This window comes from Sinocyclocheilus anshuiensis, unplaced genomic scaffold (genome assembly GCF_001515605.1).
Source record: "Sinocyclocheilus anshuiensis isolate Anshui unplaced genomic scaffold, SAMN03320099.WGS_v1.1 scaffold626, whole genome shotgun sequence".
Taxonomy (NCBI): Eukaryota; Metazoa; Chordata; class Actinopteri; order Cypriniformes; family Cyprinidae; genus Sinocyclocheilus; species Sinocyclocheilus anshuiensis.
Window position 1 is genome coordinate 361274 of NW_015544167.1, and position 13011 is coordinate 374284.

The 13011-nt window shown below is 38.4% G+C and overlaps 1 protein-coding gene across 1 annotated transcript; it reads right to left on the reverse strand.

Annotated features, from left to right (window-relative positions):
• Window positions 1-11423: 11423 nt before the first annotated feature.
• LOC107695924 (fin bud initiation factor homolog) lies at window positions 11424-12267 on the reverse strand. Its single transcript, XM_016496034.1, has one exon. The coding sequence runs from the start codon at window positions 12255-12257 to the stop codon at window positions 11586-11588; it is 672 nt and encodes a 223-aa protein (XP_016351520.1). The 5' UTR covers window positions 12258-12267; the 3' UTR covers window positions 11424-11585.
• Between the last annotated feature and the right edge of the window lie 744 nt (window positions 12268-13011).

Genomic DNA, 13011 nt, shown 5'->3' on the forward strand with positions numbered 1-13011 from the left:
AGTTGCGATACCGAACAGGACCACATGGAGATGCCAAAAACCCGTAAACCAACCGCCTGCTGACTGCATTTATCTAATACCGTACATGGATCCATTCAGAATAACTAAACACAGCAACATACACATGACAAATCAAAACATTATTGTGAATGTGTGTGGAAACAACGTGAATATACAGAAATGTCTGTGTCTGTGCATAAATACAATGTGTGATCAGTGCGTCACTCATACACGCATTATTATAATGGACTCACACGTGCTTACTGTACGACTCCTGTACGCCACCGCAATCGTCTTTACCTTGGTTGCAGTCTTCATCCATCAAAACTTGAGAAGCGAGACTGGTTATCCAGTCGCATCTCATCTGGCCATACAGCAGTGGGATGTGTTGACAATCCGTTCAGTCTGTACTTCACACAGACCTGTGAAGTACAGCGCTGTGTGAAGTACAGACTGAACGGATTGTCAACACATCCCACTGCTGTATCGCGTGTGACGCGAGGACTCGAGCTCTTCAGAGACAATCACAGAATATGACAGAGCTCGTGTTTAAAAGCGAAACACACTGGAATGATTAATTCACTGAAAACGCAACGCGAGTCTCTGTTCTCTCTGCAATCTCTGATGTAATCAGCCTGGTTTCCTTTATATTAGCTCTGTTTTGGATGGATTGCTTGAATGCATTCGCTTACTGGATCATTGGACTGAACTTTCCTGGAGTTTAGCGGCTTAAAATGATCTAATCGCAAGCAGAGAAGCAAAATTGGGTTAAAGGGTTAGAATAGAAATTGTGCTTCAGTAATTTTGCGTTAATTGCATTAAATTATTTTAACGCGTTAAGGATTGTAAAATCAATCGCATGCGTTAACGCCTTAACGATGACAGCCCTAATATATATTCAATTTTTTTTTTACATTTTTTACAAGCCTAGATTTAATTTAGAATCTCAGATTTTCAATGTCATCCAGGACTTTTGAACCTCAGTATTTATTTTAATATAATAATGAAACTGTTTATTTTACTTCTACATATAGTGAATATATATTAGAACCATTTTAAATGCTTCATACTAACCAATACACAAAAGTCTCCTTTATTCTAGTAGTGCATGAATACACTGTGGAAAATGTTGTCTGAGAAAATCATTTGTCATGGCTGTGTCTTGCTCACGTCTGTGAGTCACAGCTCACGCCTATGTAGGGTAGATCTGTCCTTTTACTGTGGTAAACATTCAGATTTTCCAAATCAACTCTCCATATCCATTTTTTTGCATCAGAAACGTCACTAAATGACCATATTATTTAGGAAAATCAGAACAATTAGGAGATTTCCATTGATTCAGTGACAGAGTTGTGAATGCTTATAAGTGTTTTTTTCAGGTCAGGATGTGAATATCGGTTTCAGTAAAACACAAGCATGCTTTGCTAACACAGCATCTCGCTTTCTCCGTATGCTGAATCTGAAACAGAAACAAGAGAGAATCCACATCCATGTGTTTGCACAGATGGCTGACAATCTAACTTGGTACCAATGCGAGAAACTCTTAGTTCAGCAGTTTTCTGCAGCTTTCCATAAATATTGTACTTTTTTGTTGTCTTTTCCAACAAAAATGAGTAAAAGGTTTTTGACTGTGGCCCGTGTCATCTTAAACTAAACAATATTTGAGGAATGCTTTATTACTCTTTTTTTATGTTATTTTTGCAGCCATTTGACCAAAATGACTAGCTTAGCTTTCAGACTACCTTAGCTTACCTTGTTTAATAGTTGTGTGCTTTGTTATTAAAACAGATTGTGTGCTTGCTATGACCTGTTTTTGTCCAATCACTGTTATTAACTTGATATGCAAATAATAAAGATACAAAAGTTACGAGGGCATACAGTAAAATTTCAGAAGCTGACTAACATGGATTACTTACTAATCCAGGATAATGTATGCAATTTGGTGAAATATGGAACAAAAGAACCCAGGATTATGTTTACTCAGGGTTAAGAATGACCCTGACAATTTCAAGTGTGAAAAACCAGCTGGATCCCAAAAAGTCCACTGATACTCAAAACTGAATAAGACTGAAAGCACTTGAAAACTCAAGACTGACAGCACAAGTAAAATCTCATTAAAGTATTTGTTTAGTCATTGCCTCCTGTTTCTGATTTGTTCTCTGTTTTTCCTCTAATCCAGACTCAACATTTTGTGAAGAAAATGTGAGCGGTGCTTGCCAATGCAAAAGTCACTGCCATGACACTATGTTGATCTGGGTGGTTGCTAGGGTGTTGCTAGATGGTTACTAGGGTACTCTAAGTGGTTGCTAAGGTGTTTCTCACAGGCCCAAGTCAAAAGAGCCCATTCTCAAGCTTCTGGTCTCTACATTTTAGCATATATTTAAAATCATAATTATAACAGAAATAATCTACTTTAAAAGAAAAAAAAAAAAACTTGAATGCAAACTGAATGTAATGTTTTCAGACACTTAATTGTATATTAATTGCAGTTAATTTCAGTTAAATTCAGCAGTATTTTAGAGTGCTTTTATAAATACTGCAAAACTGTTGCTGTTGAATGCATTAACAGTCATTAATGGTAAAATAAAATACCTAATGATGTATGTATGTATGTATATATATATATATATATATAGACGATTTGAGGTATCGTTCATGTCAGCATAAACGTGCAGTGCCACACACTGAAGAAATTTACACATTAAGAAACTTTCTCCAGTGAGCATTGCCGCTCATAAAATTGCACTTAACTTCACATTAAAAAAAAAAAAAGTTTCATTATCCATAACCTGGATAATGAAGCTACAGTGGTTGTGGTTTGGAGCTGGTGTGCAGAGTGGCTGGAGGCTGGATCAGACAGGGCCGGATGGGGAAGGCTTGTGTTTGGACTCGGGTCCCACTGGGGTAAAAGGGACTCTGAGGTGAGACACACAAAGGAAGAAGGTGATCAGGATCAAATCTCTCTCAGCATGCCAGACTTCAGACCGCTCTCTCTTTTTCAGCTCTTTAATTATATACTTCCCCACAGCAAAGAAATGTCACAAATGAGATTTCTTTAAGATCTTAATTGCTTCTGAGATCTTTGCTCAGAATAAAAACCAGTAATCAGAAGAAATCTCCACAACGTCTCAAACTGTGCTAAAATTTTACCACAATCAGCAAGATCTCAATATGAACCTGAACACTTCTTCTCTTGTAGTTTCTATTCTGGTGCTTTATATTAAGCTGTCTGACATTTCTCTCCAGCAGAAACTGGGGGAATATAAAATGTTCAATCCCTATCAAAACACAATATTAGAGTAACTTAAGCGCTCAGCACTAAACACTACGCAGATGCGTTGTTTATATGATAATGACAGATGAAGATTATGAAAGAAAAAGAAACACACTTAACAGTTTAGCTAGAAATGGCTGAAGCGGTTCTGTGTTGACACAGTGTGTGTAAGCATTGTGAGTAAGTGTGTGTGTAGTAGGTGTGGGGGTGCTGTGATGAGCACCAGCTGCTGTTTGTTTACTGAGGGCAGATTCCAGGAAGACACACTCACACACGGGCTTTGGGAGCTAATGATAGTTACTATATACTAAAGCTACCCCTCACAAAAACCCGCTGACATCATTAGATTTATAGTAGAACAAGATTTGGCTGACATGTGAACATTTCAAATAGTGAGAACCACATCAATTGGATATTTTCAACGTTTCACCATTTTGAGCACATTTCAGCCCTCACATAGCCAAATCTATACACACAATATTAATTATTACATGCACAAAATGAGTGAGATCATTTAAAACAAAACGGTGTAGCTAGAGCTCCTGACAAACGATAAATTGTAATGTTAATTGAAAAAGTGTAGACTTACTGAGTGAGAACGTAACAATTACAAACAAAATACACTATCAAGAACCCAAACCATGGCTTTACGGAAAACCTGACATGCACAAACTTTGACAAAACCTTTCATAAACTTAATAAACTTGTTGTAGGCAACATTCTGTGTTCGACAGCAGACAAGGGAAATACTTCATGAGGGTATTTATACAAAAATAATGAGTTCAACTAGAAACACCTGGGCTGAATTTAAAAAGCATGTGTTGAATTCAATTGAACATTTTGTTGGTATTTATGTGTACGACCCAAAATGATCTCCCCATGAAACCAAACTTCAGGAACTCGCACAAAATAGATGCCATGCATGAGAATTCAGTTCTATTGCTGATGGGTGGGTCTCCCTCAGGGTCTGTAAGAATGTTTTCCCTTCTCCAGCCAGGTGTGACCCTTGGGTCATGGGATCCTGACAAACCAAAATGTCTTTTATGTTTTTACAACTGATTTGAAGACTTATTTGTTCTGGTCTGGATATATAAGGAAAGTGGCAAGACATTAATTAATTTGGGATTCTGTAACCAGAAAAACCCCAGACTGTGTGTGTGAGTCTGGAGCTCTGCACTAGAGCTCTCGCATGCTGTTGTGTGTTTCTCTGCTGTCAGGTATGCATTTCTTTTTATTTTCAAATGTGTAATTGTGTTAAACACATTGTGTTCATAGAACACACTTTATAGTTGTTTGTGCTACTACATGTGCATATAGACTAGCTACGTTTATTCTTTAACATGATCGCTTTGCTGTAAGTGTTGTTTGAAATACTTAGGTAATAGGTTGTTTATGCTATGCATTCTAGACTATGCGTCTTGTGTAAAATTGGAATAACTGTAATACTGGAATAGTTCAGCAATTTCAAGTTACATTTCCTATGTTTGTCTCCTATTTGGAAAACACTTGGCTTTTTCCCATATAGCTACAGTAATCCATGTACAAGAGCATTGAATTGCCATGTGGCTACAATGTGATTCAAAATTGCATTTTTTCTTCTGAATTGGCTTCTAATTGTTTAATTTTGTTATTGGCATTAAACATTTTTACCTGACAAATAAAATGTTATATTTGATTTTTTTCCTAAATTCTCCTGAAATCATTATGACTTGTAGATCATGTGGAGGCTGATGTTACCACACCATTGGATTCCATTGTTGGGCCAGTTGGGTGGACCTTGCATATGTGTCATATAAATACCTTCACAGACATACTACATCCAACATGTTGGCATTATTCTTTGAACTACGTGTTTTCCAACCAATAACTCAGTCTTGCGCATCTTCTTTAATCTGATAACGCAACATTTGTGGTCTTATGGGATAGCAAATTGTCCACTGCTTACTTACTTCTGAATATGAGGTATTGTTCCTACTGTATTTTGAATACAGGGTTCATTATCTTATGCAAGGTTCACACTGCACGGTTTTCAAAGCTGTCTGCTCTTCTCACGCTGACTGTCTGGGGTTCCATCTAGTTGCTGTTGTGTGCACACTACTCAACAGATTGGCAACAAGTCAAGTCAAGTCACCTTTATTTGTATAGAGCTTTATACAATATTGATTGGGTCAAAGCAGCTTTACAGTGTCAAACAGGAAAATAGTTTGTCAATGAGGCAACAATAACAGTCATTTTTCAGCTAAAGTCAATTCATTGATGATTCAGTGATGTCATCATCGAGTTCAGCTTTCTTCCAATAGTGTCTGTGGAATCAGTCAAGCGTCCCCAACTAAGCAAGCCAAAGACAGTGGCAAGGAACCAAAACTCCATCGGTGACAGAAATGGAGAAAAAACCTTGGGAGAAACCCAAGAAAAGTCGGAGGGCCAGTTCTCCTCTGGTCAGACGAAACCAGCATGGCGTGGTTTAATTCCAGGATGCAGCACAGGTCAGATTGTGCAGTGGACTTGTCTGGTTCTTGTGGTCTTGCGCCGATGGTCGTCGAGGTGATGAGGTCTTCACAAGGGATCTGTCTCTGGGGCTCATCTAGTTGATATGGTCAACTGAAATAGACTGCGCCATTGACCAACAAAAACCTGGTCTAAAATCTGGCGACAAACATTTTTAAAAATGAAAAATTAAATTCCGCCATGTAAATAGCGAACCCGCCATGGCGCGAGCGCAACTGGCTTTTAAAGGAGATGGGAGATGAGACTCTGATTGGTTTATGGCATGTTATGCCCAAAACACCCATTACTCATTAAGAGAATAGGGACTACCCTTTTAAATCATGCTCTGGGCGCACCGACCATTTATCCCATCCTTAAACTAGCAAAAGTGGATTCGGACACGCCCTAAGCGCAATTGCGCCGTGCGCTTTAGACCATGTGTTTAGATTGTTAAAATAGGACCCATGGTCTTCAAAGGAAAGATTGCTATCAAATAGCACACCTAGGTTCCTAACTGATGGCGAGGAATTAACAGAGCAGCCATTAAGTGTTAGACAGTGTTCTAGGTTATTACATGCGGAGGTTTTTGGTCCAATAATTAAAAATTCTGTGTTGTACAATTCTTCCTGTCCTATAGCAGAGAATGAGTGGAATTGTTCCTCAGGGTATCTATAGTGCACTATCTGATGCGATACGTGGCTGACGGCTACATGGTAAGAATTTTATCTCTAATAGTATCGATCTTGGAAGTAAAGAAGTTCATAAAGTCATTACTGCTGTGCTGTTGGGGTATGTCTGCATCTGTTGATGCTTTATTTTTCGTTAATTTAGCCACTGTTTTGAATAAATGTCTGGGGTTGTGTTTTCTTCTAAGAGAGACGAAAACTAAGCAGATCTAGCGGTTTTTAGAGCTTTTCTATAAGTAGAATTATTTTCCTGCCATGCAATACGAAATACCTCTAGTTTTGTTGTCTTCCAGCTGTGCTCCATTCTCCGGGCTGCTCTCTTTAAGGCACGAATGTGCTCATTATACCACAGTGTCGGACTGTTTTCCTTAATCTTCTTTAAGTGTAAAGAAGCAACCGTATCTAAAGTGCTAGAATAGAGGGAGTCAATAGTTTCTGTTACACCGTCAAGTTTTCCTGAGCTATTGGATATGCTGAGGAATTGAGACAAGTCAGGAAGATTATTTACAAAGCAATCTTTTGTGGTAGAAGTGATGGTTCATATTTGTAACAAGGAGTTGAATTTGCAGCTTTAGCTATATGGAGTATACACGAGACTAGATAATGATCCGAGATATCATCACTCTGCTGCAGAATTTCAACACCATTAACATCAATTCCATGCAACAGTATTAAATCTAAAGTATGATTATGACAAGGAGTAAGCCCTGATACGTGTTGTCTAACCCCAATTGAGTTCAGAATGTCTATAAATGCTGATCCCAATGCATCTTTTTTTATTATCAACATGGATATTAAAATCACAGTAGCCAGTACAATACAGTACAGTAGCCAGTTTTGGATGTTTTTTTTGTATTTTCACAGACACAGTCTCTATAGTATGATATCTAGGTGAAAGAATCTGTATGTGTTGAGAATTAACTGATTTCTGTGACGTGACGCGGCTAGCAGACGGTCGGTTTAGCCAGTCTGTCTGCTTCCTGACCTGGGCCCCAGTTAGTCAAGTACAAACTCTAAGACTATGTGCCATATTTCTAGAGAGAAGAGTGGCACCACCCCTGGAGAGATGAAGACCATTTCGAACCCGCCATGGCGCGAGCGCAACTGGCTTTTAAAGGAGATGGGAGATGAGACTCTGATTGGTTTATGGCATGTTATGCCCAAAACACCCATTACTCATTAAGAGAATAGGGACTACCCTTTTAAATCATGCTCTGGGCGCACCGACCATTTATCCCATCCTTAAACTAGCAAAAGTGGATTCGGACACGCCCTAAGCGCAATTGCGCCGTGCGCTTTAGACCATGTGTTTAGATTGTTAAAATAGGACCCATGGTCTTCAAAGGAAAGATTGCTATCAAATAGCACACCTAGGTTCCTAACTGATGGCGAGGAATTAACAGAGCAGCCATTAAGTGTTAGACAGTGTTCTAGGTTATTACATGCGGAGGTTTTTGGTCCAATAATTAAAAATTCTGTGTTGTACAATTCTTCCTGTCCTATAGCAGAGAATGAGTGGAATTGTTCCTCAGGGTATCTATAGTGCACTATCTGATGCGATACGTGGCTGACGGCTACATGGTAAGAATTTTATCTCTAATAGTATCGATCTTGGAAGTAAAGAAGTTCATAAAGTCATTACTGCTGTGCTGTTGGGGAATGTCTGCATCTGTTGATGCTTTATTTTTCGTTAATTTAGCCACTGTTTTGAATAAATGTCTGGGGTTGTGTTTTCTTCTAAGAGAGACGAAAACTAAGCAGATCTAGCGGTTTTTAGAGCTTTTCTATAAGTAGAATTATTTTCCTGCCATGCAATACGAAATACCTCTAGTTTTGTTGTCTTCCAGCTGTGCTCCATTCTCCGGGCTGCTCTCTTTAAGGCACGAATGTGCTCATTATACCACAGTGTCGGACTGTTTTCCTTAATCTTCTTTAAGTGTAAAGAAGCAACCGTATCTAAAGTGCTAGAATAGAGGGAGTCAATAGTTTCTGTTACACCGTCAAGTTTTCCTGAGCTATTGGATATGCTGAGGAATTGAGACAAGTCAGGAAGATTATTTACAAAGCAGTCTTTGTAAGAAGGAGTTGAATTTGTAGCTTTAGCTATATGAAGACTGGATAATGATCCGAGATATCATCACTCTGCTGCAGAATTTCAACACCATTAACATCAATTCCATGCAACAGTATTAAATCTAAAGTATGATTATGACAAGGAGTAAGCCCTGATACGTGTTGTCTAACCCCAATTGAGTTCAGAATGTCTATAAATGCTGATCCCAATGCATCTTTTTTTATTATCAACATGGATATTAAAATCACAGTAGCCAGTACAATACAGTACAGTAGCCAGTTTTGGATGTTTTTTTTGTATTTTCACAGACACAGTCTCTATAGTATGATATCTAGGTGAAAGAATCTGTATGTGTTGAGAATTAACTGATTTCTGTGACGTGACGCGGCTAGCAGACGGTCGGTTTAGCCAGTCTGTCTGCTTCCTGACCTGGGCCCCAGTTAGTCAAGTACAAACTCTAAGACTATGTGCCATATTTCTAGAGAGAAGAGTGGCACCACCCCTGGAGAGATGAAGACCATTTCTTTTCAACAGGTCAGGTCTGCCCCAAAAACTCGTCCAATTGTCTATGAAACCTATGTTATTCTGGGATCACATATTATGTCCCTTGTCGGCAATCCAGCCCTACAGGTCAACTTTTTGAGCAATGTTGCTGGGCAATGTAGCCGTCAACAGACAACCAGGTGAGACACAGGGTCCACGACCGATCTAAAGTTTCCAGATAGAAATTTGTTGCCCATTCTCAGAGGGAAAGTGCCCAAAGAACATCGCTTGGCAACATTGCCCCATGTATCATTATCTGAACTGTGACATGATTGGAGACATGAGAAGTCTCAGGCTCAACCGAGACAGGAAACCTGGGGCTGGCTGAGAGTTGGTCAGAAACTGCGGCAGCCGTGACTTGATCAGTGGGCCTAGAACGCTTCTGAATTTACCTATACTAGGCAAAATCACTATAAGCAGTACATCCAAATAGGCAGTATTCCTAAAATTAGGCATACTATTTTCACACAGGCGAAGGGTTGTCCTATTTGTAAATGATAGGGATTAGCATGTCTACTTTATGGAACATAGATGATGAACATATACAAAGCAAGTCTTCGAATGACAGTGAAAGCACACTGACAGTATGCAATTTCAGATGCAGCTGCTACGTCTGGGGAAGGATCTATGAACAGAGACAAGAGAAAAAGATAGGAATTTTCCATTTCAAAGTAAAGTCGATTAACATAAATGAAAACAAGAAAAGACAGACAAAACCATTACCCAGGGAAATGATGGAATGATGCATGTGCAGAAATTCAATACATATTCAATCATAAAATAAATTCACATTCGTCACAAAATAAAACTGTTTTTCTATCCTCTTACCCTAAACCTACCCCTCACACAAAACTTTCTGCATTCATTTGATTTTCAAAACCCTTCATTCTTTATGATGTATAAGCTTATTTCCTCACGGGGACCTAAAAAAAAAAAAAAGTACCCACAAGGATAAAATTTACTGGTATTACTATCCTTGTGCAGACATTATGTATAGGGAATACTAGGGAGTACACACACACACACACACACACACACACACACTTCCAATGTAATTTATAGCAGTTGGCACATGAAAGCTGAGATGAGAATATGATATCTTTTTATTTTAAACTCTAAGGATGTTCACTGGAAATCTAACAAAACCAATACATCAATCAAACTCCAACTATATGGTCATGGTTGACAGATATTCCTTCCATATTGACAGCTTCCTTTAGTATCTTACTTAAGATAAACATCAAGAAAAAAATCTAGATTTTTTTTTTTTTGCTTTTGTTGTTTATTCCTCTTTTTGCCACAAAACCACTGAAACTGGATCCATATGAGATGTTACTGAACAGGCTCAGATCTGGTAACACAAAACCATTAGTAAAGACATTCTTTCCTTGAGCTTTAACCTCCAGCAAGAATAAAACTGAATGTGAGGAAGAAAAAGAAAACAGTTCCAGCCCAGGGGACTGTGGGTAGAAAACATATATAAGTACTTCGTTGTTCTGGTTAGAAATTAACATGCAGCAACAGCACAGTGCTTTTGGTACAATATTTTAGCTTATGAATGTGTGGTTTATAATATGCTGTATGCTTCAGCGTAATTTTGATCATGAGTAATGACTTATGTTAATGGATGGTCTACAGTTCAACCTTAAAACTGTTCACCAGCAAATATCCCAGCATTCTGGTGGAGTTGGCAGTAGGAATGGTAGATTGTGTTTCTTTGTATATTGCTGCAGAGTTTGATTATTCTTCCACATGGCAGAAAGAGAAAGAGACGTTCTGTTCTAAAGGCACAGGAAATGCCAAATCTCAACCAGCTTGTTTAACCACCACCCTTCCAGCTTCCTCAAACCTCAATCATCCAAAATGAATGTCAGCAGTACACAGACAGCTGAAAAAGACCAGTCTACTGCAGACTGATTACAGGAATAACAGATTTTGACATAAAAAAAATCTGTGTAAGGTATTCAGTCTGAGAGTGCCTAAGAAGTGAAACCACAGTTGGTGCTCAATGTGCTATTTCTACCTGATCTTGCATTTAAAATGAAGCTTGTTTATAATCAGGTTAACTAAATCTTATTAAATCATATTTCTGACTTGGATCAATTTTTACATTTTATTTTTTACAGTAAATAAAATGCCAATTTCTTTCACTGGTGGCTATAACAATTTATTTATGCAACTATCTATGCGATCAAAAAAGGCATACACATTCTTAACATCATGTTTGCATACAATGTCCAGAGACAAAAATTAGAAACCAATAGACTTATGAACGCATAATGAAGCCTCAATAAAAAAAATGTAAATCTCCAAATATATATATATATATATATATATATATATATATATACTCTATGAAAATCCTGGTTCTCTGCTCTTTATTTTTAAGAGTGAATGAGCCTTTAGTACTCAAAACCACCAAAGAGTTACATGCTTTGGGAAATTTTGGAGATCCAACGTTTAACACACTTCAGAATAACAATCCAACTTGGACTGTAGTCTGTCCAGAATGTCTGTGACTCTAAACATTCAGGTAGTCATTTTTAAGCCGGCTTAACCTGGATCCATGACTCCGAATGATCAGAGAGATGAGTTCATGTTTATCCTTGAGTCCAGACGAGATGTCCAGAGTTTCCTGTAGAGTGTCCCTCACATTATACATGGGGTTGATAAAGTTATTGGTGAACTCATTCTCCTCTTTTTGCTCGGTATCCTGGCTTTGCTTGAATTTCGTCTCCAGCTCCAGAAGAGATTTCTCTACGTTTGTAAAAGCCTCGTTGATTTGCACGATCTCCTTCTTCAGGTATTTCCCATAACTGTCCTCGCCGTCCAGGTCGTAGGAAATGCTCTTCCCGAGGCTCTCCAGAACGCGCGCTGCGTCTTCTATCTGTTGTTTAATGATGATGAAATCCTCTCGTATGACCGAGTCCTGGTCTTCCTCCAGAGGACACGGTCTGCGGTCGATCCATTTAAAGAGCATCTGACATTTCTCCGGGTCTTCGGTCTCCTCGTAATCACCGTCCGGGACGAAAAAGTGGTGAAAAGTCCCGTTGGACATTTCAGGGAGCAAAGGTCCCTTGTAGACCGCACCGCAGAGCGGCAATAAAAACAGACCAAGGGCGAAAGGTAACATGCTAGATATCTCCTGTCCACTCGGAAGGTTTGACTGACCTGACAGGGATGATGTCCACATCTGGAATCCTTCATATGAGTATGCGCACTAGAAGAGACGCTCAGGCTGTAATCTGAGTCCGACGCGCTTTTACGCGCTCAAATTACACCGCGCTGCGCCTCTCCACTCATAAACACAGCCTGAAAGCGTTTTTAAACTTAGCTTTTTGCATATCTGGACATCACTTTGCAATAACTCTGATTGATTATATTATACGTAATTTATAATTGATCAACTAACATTATAATATACACTATAATGATATGAAGTACATTAAAAAAATAGTTTGTTCAACGAATCAGCATGAACTTCATCCTATGAATCATATTTTAAAAAACAATGGCATTAACAAATGGTCAGAAAGTGTTGCACTTTATTGGCACCCTAATAATAATATAATATAATATAATATAATATAATATAATATAAACTTCTACTTTTGTGATGGTCATCAGTGCAAATGGATTTGATTCCATTTCCCAAGTTTTTAACGATCACATCTGTCAACTAAAAAGCAAAAACAGCCTTCTATGAAAACACTTTGTCAGCACTTATCAGGGTAAACTACACATGAGAGAGTTTTACGGATGACAAAGTATTACAAACATCACTAAAGCACATCACCAGTTAATCATCATCATCAGTGAGAGTAATAATGAACCACATTCTAGGTTTTGCACAAGTAAAATATACCACCTTTTTTTGACAGACACCATATCCTTTATATCCTATGTATTCATATTATATAATATAGTCAGTGTTGGGGAAAATTACT